The following is a 19,669-nucleotide window of genomic DNA, read 5'->3' as shown; positions in this document are numbered from 1 at the left end:
TGAGCGGGCCAAGAGGAGCCAGTCCTGAGGGGGCCAAGAGGAGCCTGTCCTTAAGGGACCAAGAGGAGCCTGTCCTGAGGGGGCCAAGAGGAGCCAGTCCTGAGGGGGCCAAGAGGAGCCTGTCCTCAGGGGGCCAAGAGGAGCCTGTAGGGAGGGGGCCAAGAGGAGCCTGTCCTCAGGGGGCCAAGAGGAGCCTGTCCTTAAGGGGCCAAGAGGAGCCTGTCCTGAGCGGGCCAAGAGGAGCCAGTCCTGAGGGGGCCAAGAGGAGCCCTGCACTGCTGAGAGGAGCTAAGAGAGCTGTCCTGAAACAAAGAAGGGAGACTTTGCCTACATGCTTCTTGATCCTGATCTTCAGCTGTAGCCCGTTGATCCTGATCCTGAGTTGTAACCTATTACTTCCCTAATAAACCCCATAATCGTGAGTACTGTCTACGAGTTCTGTGTGGCCACTGCAATGAATTATCAACCCCAGCACAGAACGAGAGAGTGCCGAGGGAAGGACGGCTGGTGTCAGAATTGGTCAAAAGAAGGGAGGGTGGAGGTATGTTTGACCTCTACTTCACAGGAATCAGCCTTGGGCCAATGTTGATCTGGATTCTCTCTCCTCCCCCTTGTGAAGTTAGACGAGGTCAGACACCACTGCACCGCCATTTTTACACACAGAATATATACCCTTGCACCATACTGACACAAGTGGTAACTGGGATGGAAGCCAAATCCCCACCTTAGAGGAGCTAGCAGGCTAGTGAGAAATTTGTCACATATTAACATAGGGATTTTATGTTCTTGAGAAAAACCTAACATTTATTTATAAGTATCTCAAAGAGCCTCTCATCTATAAACCACTCGGAGTAATAAAATGATTTGGTGAAGACCAGGCAAAACAAACATTTATTGATGACTTGGAGATATGTATGTGTATACAGACGTGTGTGTGTGTATATGTATGTACATATATATATAAATATACACATACGTGTGCGAGTGTGTGCGTGTATTATATGCATGTGTATATGTACCTGCTTTTTTTTTTTAAAAAGAGAAACGATAAAAGGAGCATTTCAACTTTTCAAGCATGTCTTCTGTAACTGCTGACGCTCTTCTTATGAAACGCACATCAACTACTTGGAATCCCAGGCACACACTCAGGTTCATTCCCTTTCTCCTCAGGCAGTTTCCACAATCCCCAACGTTTTCATTTTAACAGTCCTCATTACCGGTATCATTCAATACTTCAGGGTTTGCGCAAGTCAACATCAATCTTTCTGATCCTGCAAACACGTATTTTGTTGACACAACACAGTCTGCACCCATAGCAACTAAATGTAAAGATTTTAAAACTGTTCCCTCCCCTGACATGTCACCAAGTACTAAGAACAACTCTGTCAGCCACTCAGTCCTGCCACGGAGACACAGGACTGGAGACACAGGAGGCCCAGGGCCTCTCACAGGACCGCGCTCTGTTCATAAGAGCACCATCTCACCTGCTGTCCCCACCAGCCCCATGCTCTATGTATTCTCAAAGATACCTGGCACCTAAACGCAACCACTTTGAAGATGACGATGCTTACCTGAAAGGCATTGTGTTGGACATCTTTGACTCCTACTTCCTTTTGACAAACAGCCCTTTACCACAAGTAAATATTAACTAACTGCAAGAGCGAGAAGCTTTGCCCTTAAGTAGGAGCAACAAAAACCCATTCAGAATAAAACTTCAGATTCAGTTAAGCTTTAAAGCCTTTGGTTAGGTCTAAATTAAGAAAAAAGATCCCTTTACCTGATTGGAAAACCTCATGCTCACGTTACGTTGATTCTGTAATGGGACATAGCGCTGGACTGGATCAATGTCTTTAGGGCTGATTAGTTCATCGACTGAAAAGAAAGAAGGGAGGTAACATTATCAAAGATGAATGTTCACAGAACTCCAAACCAAACAGACCTAACAGACACCCGCACAACACTACATCCAATGTGCAGAATATACATTCCCCTCAAGTCCACTTGGAATATTCTCCAGAACAGACCATATGTGAGGTCATAAAAGAATCCTCAATAAAGCATGTTCTCCAATGACAATGGAATTAAATTAGACTCAATAACAGAAAGAAATTAGAGAAATACACAAGTATGTGGAACATAAACAACAGACCCCTAAATAAACAATGGGTCAAAGAAGAATTCAAAAGGGAAATTGAGAAATACTTTCTAATGCTCTTTCAAATGAATGAATGAAAACAACATACCAAAATTTATGGGATGTAGCTAAAGCAGTGTTTAGAGGGAAATTTATGCAGTAAATATATTAAAACAGAATAAAAATCTGAAATCAACAATCTATCTTTCCACCTCAAGACAGTGGATGAAAAAAGAACAAACTAGACCTAAAGCAGGCAGAAGGAAAAGAATAATAAAGATTACAGTAGAAATTAATGAAATAAAAGATAAGAAAACAATAAAGAATATCAATAAAACCAAAAGCTGGTTCTTGGAAAACTCAACAAAATCGACAAACCTTTAGCTAGACTGACCAAGAGAAAAAAAAGGAAGACTAGAGTGTTTAGGAGGGAAGGGTGGGAAGAAGGTGTAAGTCAGTGCTTCTCTGCTGTCTTCTGCTCTTAACACATCCAAGAGACACCCATCAGCACCTGAGGATTCACCACAGGCCTGGAGGGCAATACGCTGGGGAGGGTGGTGGTAGGAAAAAATCCTGAAATGTTCCTAATTCTGCATAACCTCTTTGGTATGCAAGTTGGCAGTATGTATACAAATTTCAAATTAATTGAATAACAATGGTAAAAAAAGAATCCAACTTCTACTAAAGCCAGTCTGCACATTTCTGTATTTTTACGCATTTAAGCTATGACAATGTGCTCCTTTCATTCTTGATCTACAGTTCTACACTGATCATGTAAAAATGATACCATGCTTCAATTTTGTTTAAATTTACCTGTGTGTAATATATATATATAAATACAGCTCATTTTCCACAGCTTTTTAGGTGTTGCTTTTGAGCAGTGAGTTCATTTTGAAAACCAGCATGGAGTCAAGCACAGAGATGCTTGTAAAGTTCTTTGCCACTTTGGTAACATTTCTACATTCTATTTCTTTTCTGGAGTGACTTTAGGGCACATCTACAGTGTTGTCCAATAGGCATAATCACCAGCAGCTTTTTTAGTAACTCTTGGAGGATCTCTTTAACAATAATACAAGTAAAAGTAGAGTAACAAGAAGAAGAATGAGAAGTAGCAGTAGAAGAAGCCGCCACCCCAGCAGCGATACTTATATAACGCTTACTATGTGCCTGGTATTTTTAAGCACTGCACACGTATTAACTAATTAATTAATAAACACATTTTTTCTCACTGCGGTGCCTTTACCATTCCAGAGCTTCTTGTTGTGCCGGTTTCCATGGCACTGGTTTTCTCGTGATACCTGACAAACCCGAAAGAGCTCGCATCCAACCAAACGCAGATGTTTACAATGAAAACAAACGAACAAAGATAAGAGAGCAATGACTTCCTATATTCTACAAATCTCAAAGATAATTCAGTATTTCCATAAGTACGGACAGCTGTCTTTAAATTCTTAGTAGGCAGGTATTGAGTTCATGAAAATTTGTATTTTTTATGCACAAAAAGGTTTATGAAATATAACCTAAGTTTACCTCAAACAGTGATTGCTGAGGGTAGGAAGAAAATATTAAGTGGTTTCTTTAATGAAATAATAATTTCCAGGAAAAGTTAACCAAGTAATTTTCTTTTTCTCATGATACCAAAATTACATAGAACACATTATATACACTCAAGAGATAATTTATGGGGTAAAATTATGTGCTTAACAGCCTGATTCTCAGCTGCAGTGACACAAATTAATAACATATGTATTAAGAAATATGATATTTGGAGAAAAAGAAAACACAGATCTTCAGTCTCATACCCTAAATAAAAAAATTCTAGATGAATTAAAAAGTTAAATATTACTTTAAAAAACCATAAAACTAGATGAAATAAAAACATTACATATAAAAATATATATAAACTTAATTTATATACATTTATGTGTTGTTTATATATGTTTATGTTAAATATTATAAATTATATGCTGAAATATTTATGAATTTTATTTATATATTTATTTTATATTTTATAACCTCTATAATTATATAAATTATATTTAAACATTTATAAATAAATTTATATAGCACTCACATATATAAATTAAATTTATATATAAATTATAAATACATACATAAATTTTCTCAATTGATTTAACAGGGATGGAATTTCTAAGATTAAATGCCAAGACCAAAACTAAGTAAGAAAATACTGACAGATCTGAGGACAAAGATTTTAAACTTCATTCATCAAAAAAACAACAGAAGTAAAACACAGAGGCAGGAAAACATCAGAAAGGTGTCCTACACTCAATATATACAATGTTCATGCAAATTGATAGGAAAAATGACAAAACCAAGGTAAAATGGACAAAGCAAGTAACTAGACAATTCAGAGAAAACACAGAAATGACTAAACACTATTTTTTCAACATTCAGCATGTAAATAAAAACAAGACGCAATTCAATATCAGGTTAGCAGTGTTTTCTGTTTGGTTTTGTTTTTAAGGAGAATATTTACGTCAGAGAAGGCACAGGAGACACAAGCACCCTTAGACTCCTTAATGGATAAATTCTACATCCGTCAGGAGCTGTGTGACCTTGGGTGAGTGGCTAAACTCTTCTGAGCCTCAGTTTCCTCACCTATGACATACAGTACTCATCTCATAGAGAAGTGAGGAGGATGATGTTTCTAAGGGGCAGAGCACAGAATCTGACCCCTTTTAGAATAGGTATTATTAGTAGTACTTCTGGGAAGCAATTTGACAACATGTATAAAAGGGCTTCTCAGACTCTAAGCATTACTGTTTTCATACTCAATTTTACATATTTAGGAGTGAGAAGATAAAGTTTTTTTTTTGTTTTTCTTTTTTTTTACAAATTTTCTAGTCTAAGATTAAATGCAGTTCAACTAAAGCATTCCAGAAACATTTAAGAAAGCCAGTCATTTACACAATTAGCTAAAGAAAGTAAGTTTTCCTAGCTGAAGTCTTTAAAGTAACACCGCATTACTGATGCTCACAAGATGTTTATAATGCTTCCTGCACAGAAATTCCACTATAGGTCACTTGCAGTCACATGAATATTATGAAAAAGATAAGGAAAGTGTTCAGAAATCGATGTCTTTCTGCTTAAAGTCTCCTGAAGTGTAACAGCTGGGAAATCTCTTACCAGCTGCAAGGTAGAAATGTATCTGTACACTCTTAATCTATTCATTTTATCTTTAACTGATCAGTAACAAAACCATGAGTAAAGAATTGTGTTTGAAGTTAACAGACCAATGCACGCTAGAGGGCACTTGATCACTGACTTTAATTCCAAAAAGCATTAGATTTCCAGGCTTAATCAATGACTTCTATAATTGGGGTCAATTGGACAAGAAACATAAAGAATCATGACCCAGTGGTTAAGCGTTTGTCTGCTAACCAAAAGGTCAGTAGTTCGAATCCACCAGCCGCTCCTTGGAAACCTTATAGGGCAGTTCTACTCTGCCCGATAGGGTCGCTGTGAGTTGGAATTGACTCAAAGGCAACAGGTTTGGTTTTTGGTTTTTTAAATGTAAATGAGTTTATCCTAGTTACAAACACTGGGATTAGGAAGTAGGAGTTCCGAATAGAGAATTCCTGGGTGGCGCAAACAGTTGAGCGCTCAACTACTAACCGAAAGGTTGGTGGTCAGAACCCACCCAGAGGTGCTTCGGAAGAAAGGCCTGGAAATCTGCTTCTGAATGGCCATAGTCTTGAAAACCCTACGAAGCACAGTTCTACTATGCAATACACAGGGCTGCAATGAGTAGGAATCAACTTGATGGCAACTGGTTAATATCAGAATAAGCAGGCTGTCCTCAGAGACAGAGACAAAGATTGACTTCCTAGGCTGTCATACTTTCTCCTTGCTGTAGAACTGTATATGATGGTGACTAGAACAGAGGTGTGATCCACTAGGTTTCTGAACTGTGGTACAGGTGAAGAATACTGAATACACTATGGACTTCCAGAAGAATAAAGAAATCAGTCTTAGAGAAATACTAAGAGAATGTTCCTCAGAAGACTTCAACTTGCTTACTTTGGACACATCATCAGGAAAGACCAATTGCTACCAAAGGACATCAGGTTTAGTAAATAGAGGGCCAATGAAAATGAGGGAAACCCTCAATACGGAATGACACAAGGGCTGCCACAAGGGGCTCAAACACACCAACGATCATGAAAACGGTGCACGACTGGGCAATGTTTTGTTCTGTTACACATAAGGTCATCATGAGTCAGAGTCGACCCAACAACTAACAACACGAAAGAGTAGGTGTTGTACAAACAGCTGCTGAATCAATGAGTAGCTGAATGGTTAAGTAGTAACTGGGGAAACATTTTCTTCTTGTGGTGAGTTTTGTGGCTTTGGTGGTACCTGCAAGAGGACTCATGAACATCCTAAACTGCCTGGTTGACAAGAGCTATGGAGCATATTTTCATATACACTACCTCCTAAATGATGCCTTGACAGAGTGAGTGAGGGAAGAAAGAAGGACAGGAAGTAGAAGTACCATTAAGTATGTACCATGTCCCACAGTAAATGCTTTATACGTATTTCATCACTAGTTAATTCCTGTAACATAAAAATAAAGAAACTGATGTTCATGTAAGGTAAGAAAATTCTTCAATTCCCAAAGGTATTAAGTGGTAGAACTTGTATTCAAATCCTCAGCTGTTCAGTTCCCAAACTCACGACCCTCAAATCCTTGATCTTTCCACTACAGAACAGAAAATCATGAAGAATATAGGAAACAAGGAAGAGGTAAACAAGGAAGAGGAACTATCGCAGCAGGAAGTGGAGGAAAAGGATGATAGTATCAAAGAAAGAATCTATATCACATGTTTACAAGTCTGCTGGGTGTTAATAATCATTTAAAATACAGTTTCTGTAGGAAAATATATTCCAATAAAGCTCTTAAGCAAAGAACTTTAGGAAACCAATGACTTAAGTTGTGGCTTTCACACTTTGGGTGTGTCGAAGTACTTCTACATCTATCTGATCACTTTTAAAGTCTATCAACTCTCCAAGGAAATTAATAGTTATCTCCAAAGAAAAAAAATTCCCTCATGAAAATTTAATAAAATTTTTATTCACCTGAATATGCTGGGAGTTTGTGTGTATTAGAAAGCTGTAGTTCATTAAAATTGCTCAGTAATTCAAGCTTAATCAAAGAACATGTCTTAACCCTTGATGTTTATTAATAATGCTTTCAAAATATTGAACCTAAAAAGATTCTTCTATGTACCTGCCTTAAGTTATACAGTACGTAAAGCTCTAATCTTTAATAATTGAGGGTGTTACAATACTGGAATGAGGTCATTACTGTGAATGTTGGATGTACAGCGTAAGGAAAGTTATTTGTATATATACTGAAAGGACAAGCTCAAGTCTAGAATTCAGATTGTTTTTTAAGCTAGATAACTGATACGTTAGTTTCTCTTTTTTAAAATATAGATTAGAAAAGACACTAGAGTTAAGTAACGGCCCGGGGGAAGTTTCAGCATCAAGCTATCATTAATCTTATGTAACCTGTTTCTCTAGCTTTCCGAACTTCAAAAGAACTTTTTAAACCAAAGATCATGATTTTCAAGTGAGTTTTTATATGATAAATACTTCAGGTTATTTATCTTTGCAAATTGCTCAGAAAGGTATACTGCACTCTATAGACTATTTCTTTTATGAGCAGTTTCTAAATTCTCAAATTTAAATACTTGAAAGTATAACTAATGACCATTTTATTCTAAGATGAGTCAAATACATCTTAAGATGTGCTTATCTGGTTTAAAACAAACATGTTTATAATACATTTACCTATTTTACAGCAAACATTGATTCCTAAAAGTATATTTCTAAAGAAAGAAAAAGGAAATACTGTAAATAATTAGTTATTTCCTAAGAACACATTGGGGGGTTCGGGCTTTGGCCACAAAACAGCATACTGCATCTTCTTCTGCTAACAATGGAACAGAAGTCACAGAGTTCTGTTGTGTAATTATTCGCCAGGGCATACAGACAGCAAAACTATCTTTACTAGATTTCACTGGGATACAAACTGACCTGAGGTAGTAAAAGTCATATATTACAGAATATTTTTAAAGATTCACTATTCTATTATTTTCATGTAAAAACAATTATTTCAATTAACTGCTCAGAAAATGTTGTCAAGTAGATATGCAACTAAGGCTCCTTTAACGAGCAAGCAGGACTTTGTTAATAAACGTGGAGTCTGGAATCTTACTAAAAATTCACAGAAGTCTGATGGTTCTTTGTAACATAAGAGTTAGGGGCAACTAGATGATTCAGTCTTCTGAGACCTTACTCATCTCACCCAGTTAACCAGATGACACACAGCTAGGCCAGAGTGCTAAGGAATATGCAGCACCTTTTTTCAGCAGGAGATGAGTTTCTGGCTTCACAATTTTCAAGCACCTTCTGCGTGCTCTTTACTGCCTTTGGAGAAGCTCAGCAGAAAAAGAGACATTAACCGCTTTTAAGGCAGCCCTGCAGCACTTCTTCTCTCGCGTCATGAGGCAGGCACGCAGGCACGATCTGGACTATTTCTGTTCACCTTCTAGCAGGTCATTCAAGACCCGCTAATTTATTCTGGAGTAAGGAAGGTTTGAGGCTGTTTACTGACTGAGACTGATCGCCACCTTTTTCTTTCTGAGACGCTCAGTTTGCTCATGTAGGGTGAAATCACTTTTGCACCGGCCTTGCCAATTGGACCCAGAGGCTTCACTCAAGTAGCACTCTTTCTAGTTGTGCCAGCCCCACTTTGGACGTACCACAAAAAGGAGAACGAAGAAGGCTTACAGCGCAGACCCCAGATCCTAAGGGCCAGATTTCTGTTTCAGAACCAAAAACACATTTCACCATGCTTATTTTTATTTTCCAAGTAAAGTATATAGAAACTTATAGTTCTAATGTTAAAATTCTTGCTGTTACATAGGTTAACTCTTCCCCTACTAAAATATGTGTTAGTTAGCTGTGGACATCAACAAAGCTTCTTCGTATTCATGTAACAATACTCTAACCAGAGGTAACCTTTCCAACGTGGCTCGATTCTAAAAAATCTGCTTCATGGGTACACCCCCTTCCTATAGAAAAATTAAAAGCAAAACCAGTATAAGTAATATTAACTCCTTGCCAAAAAGCTGTCCATTTAAAGAAAGAACATTTTTCTACAGGTTCTTAAAATCAGCATTTAATAAACATAGAGACCCAGAAATACAGTCAGGAAAGTGGCAGACTGAAAAAAGCATTTGGCCAAATCGACCCATGTCCAAAGAAGCAGTTTATGGGGATGGCTAGTAAGAAGGCAGAATGAGAGGGAATACAGAGCACAATCAGTGGGACTGATCTTGGGAAAGGAAGATGGGATGGGGGCAGGCACTGGTCGATTTGTAGGTTCTTAATTTTTAATGCTTTAGTTTCTGCCAATCTTACATCATTTACACAATGCTCAAACTGGAAACCTCGCCTTTGAAAAACACTTTCCTAGTAGAATGTAAAAAACAGAAAACCAAACACGATTATTTTTCCAGCACAAATAAGCCCAGTGTTTATGCAGTAATGCTAGAAACAACAAAGGCAGGACAAGCATTTCATACAGCAAGCAGTTCTCTTAGTTCAGAGACAGTATTTACAACTCGCCTGCCTCATGATCTGTTTGCCACAAAGGAATTCAGACTCTAAAACGATAGCCCTTTTGAGGGGAAAGCAAAGAATATTTGAAATTTTAACAAGGAATGCTGCAGAAAGATGCATAATGCTTTTTGTATTCATCAAACTACCCTTCATTTCAATGCATCAAAAGGGTTTTCTGATTGAGCTGAAGTTGTAGAAGAAGCTGCAAAATAATTCTTCAAAGAATTATGAACAATGGTCCCACTAAGCCTCTAGCTAACTGAGAAAATTGCCAATGTGTATTTATTGGGCAGAAGAGAACTCTGAGATAACCAATTCCTTTTGGCAAGTGGTTTACTAAAGCTCTGACCAAGCACGACTGTTTCATTATATCAAAATTTTATTACATCATATGAAAGTAACTCAAAGTTCCTACAGCCTTATGTTAGAAACCTATCTACAAAGCTGAATCAGCCTCCTAAATAATCAAAACGGCACCTATACTTGTTTGACTTTCTTCCCAGAAACTGTCCACCATCGTTCAGTGAAATAGGCATATTAATATACCTTTACATACTAAGAAACTACCCAAAGACTTCTGAACAGCTTGAAACGCCACCCAAATCCAAGAACATGCTAGCAAAGACATACTTATTTCTAACTGCTTGATAAAAACTAAAAAAAAAAAAAGAAAAGAAAAAAAAAATAGGTTCCCACCCTTCTTCACTTACCCAGGAGTTTTGCGATGACATAAAGGGCCTGACCCCAAAGAAACAGTTTTCCATCACGGCCACAGTTGCTAGGAAATCGCTTTTGACTACCAGGCTTTCTTTTTTCAAGTTCTACAAAGTCAGCCGGCACATAATAGTACTTTGGTACGACAGGATAGCCTGTGGAGTTTAAAAATAAACATTTAAAATATAACAAATCAGTGCCCTCCCCAAACTTTCACTTCAAGAAATTTCCATGTTTAGAAAGCAGGGAGAGAGAAAGGTTGCAGAGGGAGTAACAGATCTGATAGGCTATATATAGATCATTGGATATTCTCGCTCCCTTTAGAAATTACCAACGAAAAACACGGAAAAAAGCTTCTTGACATTAAAACATTGACAGCACACATTATGCTTTAGCCAACAATGTGTACATAATCTCCTTTAACAACATTTAATTTTAAAACCTTTAAATGAATCGACAAATATACAGTACGCAAATATTTAGAGCCATAGAAAAAGGTTACTTTAATAGGATTAGTCTGTGGAAGCTTCACAAATGAGACACTGTGTAATCGTAAATGAGGAATTATAACCCGGAGCCATCGCTTAGAGCAAAGAAATCCCATTTAGACAATAAGCCCATTATCTACCACTCAATATCACTGAGGAAGAAAAATCCATCTTCTCCTGTGGCCAATTCCCCATTAAACCCATTGCCTTCCAGTCAATTCTGACTCATAGAGACCCTATAGGACAGAACAGAATTTCCCATAAGACTTCCAAGGCTATAATCCTTATGGAAGCAGACTGCCACATCTCTCTGCCGTAGAGCAGCTGGTGGATTCAAACTGTCGACCTATCTGTTAGCAGCCAACCACTTAACCACTGTGCACCAGGGCTCCTTGCAACCAACCAATTTAAAAATATTCCTTGATGGAAACTAAAAAACATTATTTAAAGAGTAAGATCTTTCTGTATGGCATAAAAGGGGAAAAAAAATCAACATTCTGGTAGAGTGCTACAGGAGACTTTTTGTAGTATCAGCCCACTAAACTTAATTTTCCTAATAACATTCCACAGGTTTCTCTAAAACGTAAATTTCTTCTTCTTGTACCAATCAATAGTGATAACTATGCTTAAAACCACTAAAAAGGTCTATGATACAGACAGAATCATATGAACATCACTCTCTGAGGATGATGAAGCCTAAAGTTTGGTTTACTAACTACCATCCAGCTCCATCAGTGAAGTACCACTGAATCTTTTAACACATCTGATTCAAGGAGTTTCAAATGTGACATTCGTTACATTATGTCTTATGTTATGCAAGTGATTATGTGGAGCATAAAACATAACATAAATAAATGCTTTTAAAAATTATTATTTATTTGTAATTCAATATTTATCCACAGATGCTGCGTAACTTTAACAATCAAAAGTATTTTAAAAGGAAGGTATGTGATATAAAGTATTTACTCAAAGATATTTGTGGAAAACCCCAAAGAGTATCACAAACTGTGATGGTTAATGTTATGTGTCAACTTGGCTGGGCCATGATTCTCTGTATTATGTAATTATCCTCCATTTTGTGATCTGATGTAAGGGGAGTTTCCTTGGGGGTGTGGCCTGCATCGAATATAGACGGATGTTCTGGCAAAGCTCTCTCTTGAACCTGCATGCTACTCGTCATCATCTGAGCCCCAGTTTCTGGGATGTGACCCAGCAGCCTGCCACCTGACATGTAGATTTTGGGGTTCACCAGCTCCTGCAGCCGTGAGCCAGCTGCCTGCCATCTGACTTGCTGATTTTGGGTCTGTCAGCCCCTATAACCAACCACGTGAGTTAGGAGAAGCCTCCAGCCTGATGGCTGACCCACAGAATTGGGACTTGCTAGCCTCACAACTGTGTGAGCCATTTCCTTGAAATAAATTTCTCTATATATTTGTATATATAGGCTTCACTCGTTTTGCTCCTGTAGGGAACTCAGCCTAAGATATTTGGTACTGAGAGTGGTTCCAGAGGAACAAAATCGTACGGATGAGTTTTCTGGATTGGTTCTCAAGTCAGGCTAGTCTGATGACTCTGCCCCCAGTAGTAAAGACGGCACTGCTAATGCATGGCGTGAGGCGGCAATAGAAACACACAAGATATAACCACCACTGGATCAAATATTTGTGATTACATATTTGATACTTTTCTACAATTCTGTCAGAATGGGATGTATAAGGAGGCTGGCTCACTGGTCATACTTTCATCAGACAGAGTGGTGAAAGAAAGGGATAAGCTCAAAGCTTCAGAATCACAACTCAAGTGCCGCATACAAGACCTGAAGGTTGCCACTGGTGCTCTGAAAGAAAGCCGTGTTTCTTGTAGTAATAGAGTTGATATTGCCAAAAATCAAACCCAGAGTCTTATCGTAAGAGTGGCTGATGATTGAATGGCTGATTCAATGCCTACTGAATTCTCAACATCGAATGGTGTTTGAATTTAAAGTGAGGGCAATGATTGGGAAGAAATGAGATCCTGGAACCTGGGATGGGGACATATGGGCAGATAATCAGGAAGTTGGGGACACTGAGCCCCTGAATTCCGTTTAATCACTCTTGCCAACAGAATCAGCCCCCTTACTCCCATCTGAAGAGATTACTCCATCTTTGTCTGCTAAGCCACCCTCCTCAGTAAAACTATTATCACTTCCACCTCCATCTGATGAGATTAACCCATCTATGTCTGAAGAGTCTTTGTATGACATATCACTTGGGGCGGTACCTGGGGCATTGCCTAGGGCATCACCTGAGGCAGATGCCTTACTAGACATTGCTGAATGTCCCCAGGATCCAACCTACCACACTTTTTTGCTTCTAGACCTACAACTAGACTTAAGTCCCAGAAAACCCCAAGAGGTGAAGTACAAAGCATGACTCAGGAGCAGGTATGCTACATTCCAAAAGAACTGCTTGATTTTTCTAATATACACGAATAAAGCTGGGGAACATGTGTTCAAATGGCTATTAAGGGTGTGGGATAACGGTGCAAGGACTATAAACCTGGATTAGTCTGAGTTTGTTGCTATGGGCCCACTAAGCACAGATTGTTCATTCAATGTTTCAGCTCCATAGGTTAGGAAAGGATCTAATAGTTTATCTGCTTGGGTCACTGAAGCATGGATTGCGTGGTGGCCTACACTAAATCAAGCTGAAATGCCAGACCTGCCTTGGTGTACTGTAGAAGAAGGTACCCAAAGGCTTAGGGAAATTGGCATGTTAGAGTAGATTTATCAGGTGGACCCACAGTGGCCAGAGAACACATCTTCTACCACAAATTTGTAGAGGGAGCCCCAGCATCCTTGAAGACTGCTGTGATTGCTATTTTATGTAAGTCAGATCTGACAGTGGGAGCTGCCCTAACTGAATTAAGACACCTAACTATAATGGAGAAACCCTGGTGGTATAGTGGTTAAGAGCTACGGCTACTAACTAAAAGGCTGGCAGTTCGAATCCACCAGGTGCTCCTTGGAAATTCTATGGGGCAGTTCTACTCTGGCCTACAGGGTCACTATGGGTCGGAATCAACTCGATGGCAAGGGGTTTGGTTTTTTTGGTTGGTAATTACAATGGGGCTGACTGGACCCTGTGGTGGTAAGGGCCAAGTGGCAGCACTTAATTCCCAAAGGCAAGGTGGGCATGGTTACCATCAGGGACAGTAAAGTCAAAGCAGTAATCAGAAGAGTCTGGCTCATATGGACTTCTGGTGTTGGCCACTTAGTCATGGTGTCCCTAGGAGTGAAACTGACGGGAAACCAACTACATATTTATGTGACCTGTACAAGCAGAAGAATTCTAGGTCAAGTGACGGCAGTCCAACTTGAATTGCCAGAATAGAGAGTCATGGCAACTCAGTCAATTCCCAGATTTGAGCCAGTTTAAAGAACCACAACCCCTTCAATGAAGGGGAGGCCAAGTCCCCTTGAGGAAGGACCTCTCTACACTACCAAAAATTTATACTATTAATCTTTCTCCCAGCCTTCTCCAAAGGGACCAGTGGCCTTTTACAAGAGTGACTGTTTACTGGGGAAAAGGAAATAACCAGACTTTTGGGGGATTACTGGACACTGGCTCTGAACTGACACTAATTCCAAGAGACTCAAAATATCACTGTGGTCTACCAGTCAGAGTAGGGGCATATGGAGGTCAGGTTATTAATGAGTCTCAGCTCAGGCCCAACTCACAGTAGGTCCAGTGGGTCCCTGAACCCATCCTATAGTGATTTCCCAAGTTCCAGAATGCCTAATTGGAATAGACATACTCACCAACTGGCAGCACCCCCTATACTGGATCCCTGTCAAATGGAGTAAGGGCTATTATGGTAGGAATAGCCAAGTGGAAGCCATTAGAACCGCCCCTTCCTAAGAAAATAGCAGGCCAAAACTAATACCATATTCCTGGAGGAACTGCAGAGATTACTGCCACCATCAAAGAATGAAGGATGCAGGGGTGGTGATTTCCAACACATCCCCATTCAACTCGCCTATTTGGCCTGTGCAAAAAACAGATGGCTCTTGGAGAATGGCAGTAGATTATCATAAACTTAACCAGGTGGTGACTCCAATTACAGCTGCTGTTCCAGATGTGGTCTCATTGCTTAAGCAAAGTAATACATTTCCTGATACCTGGTATGCAGCTACTGATCGGGCTAATGCCTTTTTCTCCAAAACTGCTTCAAAGAACCGTAAGAAGCAGTCTGCCTTCAGCTGGCAAGGCCAGCAATACACCTTCACTATGGAAACCAGTCATCCTCTTTCCTCAGCCACTCCCACCATTGCCCAATGGGCTCGTGAACAAAGTGGCCATGGGGCAAGGACAGAGGTTATGCATGGGCTCAGCGACGTGGACTTCCACTCACCAAGGCTGACTTGGCTACAGCTACTGCTGAGACCAACACTGAGTCCCCGATATGGCACCATTCCTCAGGGCGATCAGCCAGCAATCTTGTGACAGGCTGATTACAATGGACTGCTTCCATCATGGAAAGGGCAGCATTTTGTTCTTACTGGAATAGACACTTAACTCTGGATGTGGATTTGCCTTCCCTGCACACAATATGTCTGCCAAAACTACCATCCGTGGACTTACAGAATACCTTAACCACCATCATGGTACTCTACACAGCATTGCCTTGGATCAAGATACTCACTTCACAGCAAATGAAGTGTGGGAATGGGCCTATGCTCATGGAATTCACTGGTCTTACCATGTCCCCATCATCCTGAAGCAAATGGCTTGAATGATTGGAATGGGCTTCTAAAGACACAATTACAGCACCAACTAGGCAGCTGCAGTACCTTGCACGGTTGAGGCAATGTTCTCCAGAAGACGGTATATGCTCTACACCAGTGTCCAACATATAGTGCTGTTTCTCCCATAGCCAGGATTCATAGGTCCAGGAATCAACAATTGGAAATGGAAGTGGCACCAATTTCTATTACCCCTAGTGACCTATTCGCTAAATTTTTGCTTCCTGCCCCCACAACCCTATACTATGCAGGTCTAGAAGTCTTAGTTCCAAAGGGAGGAAAGCTCCCACCTGGAGACACAACAATGATTCCAATGAACTGGAAGTTAACAACGCCACCTGGCCACTTTGGGCTCCTCACACAGCTGGATAACAGGCAAAGAAGGGCGTTACCAAATTAGCTGGTGTGACTGATCCTGATTACCAAGGGGGAATAGGATTGATATTACATAATGGAGGTAAAGAAGAGTATGTATGGAATGCAGGAGATCCCTTAGGGCATCTCTTAGTACTACCATGCTTTGTGATTATAGTCATTGGAAAACCACAACAACCCAAATGCGACAATACAGTAACCCAATTCCAACAAGACTACTAAAGCCTCAGACCCTTCAGGAATAAGGTTTGGGTTGCCCTACCAGGCAAAGAACCACAATCAGTTGAGGTGCTTGCTGAGGGCAGAGTGAATACAGAATGGGTGGTAGAAGAAGGTAGTTCTGAATACCAGTTATGGCCATGTGAGCAGTTGTAGAAACAAGGATTGTAATTGTTGTAAGTATTTCTTCCTTGTTTTACTATACTTGTATGTATATATGTACATATAGGCACACATTTTTGTTTTCTTCCCCCCCATCCCATTACTTAAAAATATAAGATGTAAAGTGGGCTAGTGCGTTTTTGGTTGAACGCATGTTAGCTGTCTCATGTTAGGCCAAGTATGACTTTATAATTGTCTTTATTTAGAGATCATGTATGGTTTAAGGAGCTGTGCACAGATGTCAAGTTGACAAGGGGTGGACTAGGATGGTTAATGTTATCTGTGAACTTGGCTAGACCATGACTCTCAGTATTATGTAATTATCCTCCATTTTGTAGTCTGATGTAAAGGGAGTTTCCTTGGGGATGTCGCCTGCATCCAGTACATATGTATGTTCTGCCAAGCTATCTCTCTTAATCCTGCATCTGACTCGTCATCATCTGACCTCCGGTTCCTGGGATGTAAGCAAGCAGCCTACCACCTGACCTGCAGATTCTGGGTTTGTCAGCCCCTGCAACCATGTAAGTAAAGAGAAGCCTCCAGCCTGACACCTGATCCAGAGATTTGGGACTTGTCAGGCTCCACAACTGTGCGAGCCATTTTGTTGAAAGAAATCTCTCTCTATATATATACACACACACACACACACAAACAAGCTTCATTGGCTTTGTTCCTTTAGAGAATGCAGCCTAAGACACCAATCCACCATAATTTTTAACTTCCAGATAAATACGTTTTCAAAGATGTTCACTCATGAGATGCTATTCTTATTCCATTATTACCTTCAACTCTAAAGATATGTGAAACTTCTCCTTTGCAATTTCTTTGAGAATTAACTTTGACAGTATTATTGAAAACTGGTTAAGTTCTTTAAAACTTCTGCTGATTTTTTACCAAGACAAATGTACCTTTACTCATAAGACTGGGCTTTTGGACCACTTCTAAAATCAATCCTCCATGACATTTTAGCATCACTGCAGACATTCAAAATAACATGCTAAGGGCCCTAGAAGCAACTCCAAAGAGGAGGCCAGAATGTTCTCAGCAATGGCAGTACCTTTAGACCGGGGCAGAGCCTCTCAAGGTGGCCCTCTGGAGAGGGCAGCACTCACCTGAGCACAACATATTTGGTGACCTGGATAAAAATCAGTCACTTTACATTATGTCAAATCGCATAGACTGAAGTAAGTAACTGACAGAGAACCTCTGGCCACTTGGCAAACTACACTGAAATTACTATAACCATCATCCTTGTCCTGCCTAATGAACTCTTTTTATAAAAACGCCATTATCATTATTATTATAAATTAATAGAGCTTATTCTTTCTAATTTCATTTGTGGCCCCATTCATTTTTTTCAATTTAATATAAACTGCTAGGGTTTACAAAGGCATCATTTATATATTTTGAAGGAACATTAAGGAAATATTGGGAAAAAAATTTCTTAAAAAGATAATCCAACTATACCGTCTGTGGTGTGATGAAGTACTGGAGTCAGAAGATCCTGGTATTCCTTTACTTGTTTGGGATTGCCTCTAAAAACTCCTAAAATATAAAATCCAACAGTAGTTGAACTCAATAAGCATCATAGAAATTTTGCCTTAGAAAAATCTATTAGCCCAGTTGTGATTATTTTAGTAATTTTCTATGTAAATGATCACATTAAAACTGAAAAAAAAGGAATGCAAGTAAGTATATTAAAAAATTGATTTTTGAAGGTCATACTAGAACTTAGGATTGAAAACTGAATTTTAATTATTTGAAAGTTTGCTATTCTTAACTGTAAATTATGGATATTCACAATGTCACAGATTACTGTACACATGATTTCTATTAATAAAAAAATCTGCTTTATAAATATCAATAATATATTACTATCATTTTAAAAATGCTTCAAAGCATATTTTTAATTCTTTAAATTATTTAACATCCACTCAGAAAGCAGAAGACGAAAATACAGAGCAGTTAACACTACTGAAGTTCAGTTCATTTTGCTGGCTGAAAGGAGTCATATTTCATTTCTGCTTCTTTTTAAACCACTTATATCCTACAGCTTAAATTTCAGAAGAAAAGCTCACTTACCATCAATCATCATGTAAAGGAAAAATATGGGAAATTCACATTCAATGCCATCAAATAGCTAAAAGAGAAAATAAAACCAGCATTAAAATTAAAAATTTTCACTAACAAGTAGAATAACTTTAGTTAGGATATACATAAAATATTTATTTATAGTAATAACTTAAAACTGGACTGATTTTATAAGCAGTTTCATTGTTCTTTTTTAAATTTAAGACTTACTATTCAAAAGTTCCTTCATTCAATTCATCAAACAATAGTCATTTATTTAATAAACGTGTGAGTACTTACTAATGGCACCAACTAGACACAGGGCTATGAAGACAAAAAGAGAGAACCTTCCCTCATGGTCTCACAGCCCAATGGGGAGGCAGGCATGTATCTAAACAGCTGCAGTACACTGAGAAATAGCTGTACATGGTACAGCAGGAACGTAGGGAATGAAACACCCGAGTGTCCCTAAAGAGCCAGGGAAGGACTTACAGGGAAGGAGATACTTTGGTAAAGCTTGATGGATTTCACTGGGAAGATGAACTGAGGGAACTTCAAGCAGAGAAAACAAACGTGCAAACTACAGATTCGTGGAAGCAGAAAGTACACTAAAGTTCCAGTATTTCTGGAACAAACAAGGAGATAGGAGTGAAAGCTGAAGCCCCACAGGTGGGCCAGGCCAGCCAGATCAGGAAGAGCTTGAAAGTCATGCTAAGAGACCGAGGCTTTGATCTGTAAGTAACAGGGAACCAATGGTGAATACTGAGCAGGATGAGATTTATACACCAGATTAACCTGCTGGACTAAGCAGCTGCAGCATTGTGGAGAGTTTTAGGATGAGACATAAGACCAGAGGGAAGACCCCTAGAGCAATCCAAAGACAAATAATAATATCCTACACAGCCGTTCTCAACTTCTGCACTATTCACATTTTGGGCCACATAATTCTTTGCTGTGGGAGGCTGTCCCGTGCACTGCAGGATGCTCAGCAACATCCTTCGCTTCTACCCTCTAGACGCCAGTAGTGTCCATCAAGCTGTGACAATCAAAATGTCTCCAGACACTGCC

The 19,669-nt window shown here is 39.3% G+C and overlaps 1 protein-coding gene across 5 annotated transcripts in view; it reads right to left on the bottom strand.

Annotated features, from left to right (window-relative positions):
• PHKB (phosphorylase kinase regulatory subunit beta) overlaps window positions 1-19,669 on the bottom strand; it is a 215,767-nt gene that overhangs the window by 95,303 nt on the left and 100,795 nt on the right. For all 5 annotated transcript variants that reach the window (XR_002823222.1, XM_023726966.1, XM_004371692.2 and 2 more), the window contains exons 11-14: window positions 18,614-18,671; window positions 17,999-18,076; window positions 10,501-10,659; window positions 1,778-1,872 (exon numbers count right to left, since the gene is read on the bottom strand). Coding sequence is in view for 4 of the 5 variants with exons in the window: in XM_023726966.1 (XP_023582734.1) it covers window positions 1,778-1,872; window positions 10,501-10,659; window positions 17,999-18,076; window positions 18,614-18,671 (390 nt within the window). In the remaining variant the exon portion in view is untranslated. The remainder of the gene's footprint in view (window positions 1-1,777; window positions 1,873-10,500; window positions 10,660-17,998; window positions 18,077-18,613; window positions 18,672-19,669) is intronic.

The sequence above is a fragment of the Trichechus manatus genome, unplaced genomic scaffold, assembly GCF_000243295.1.
Source record: "Trichechus manatus latirostris isolate Lorelei unplaced genomic scaffold, TriManLat1.0 scaffold00014, whole genome shotgun sequence".
Taxonomy (NCBI): Eukaryota; Metazoa; Chordata; class Mammalia; order Sirenia; family Trichechidae; genus Trichechus; species Trichechus manatus.
This window is presented reverse-complemented; position numbering and strand designations above follow the sequence as displayed.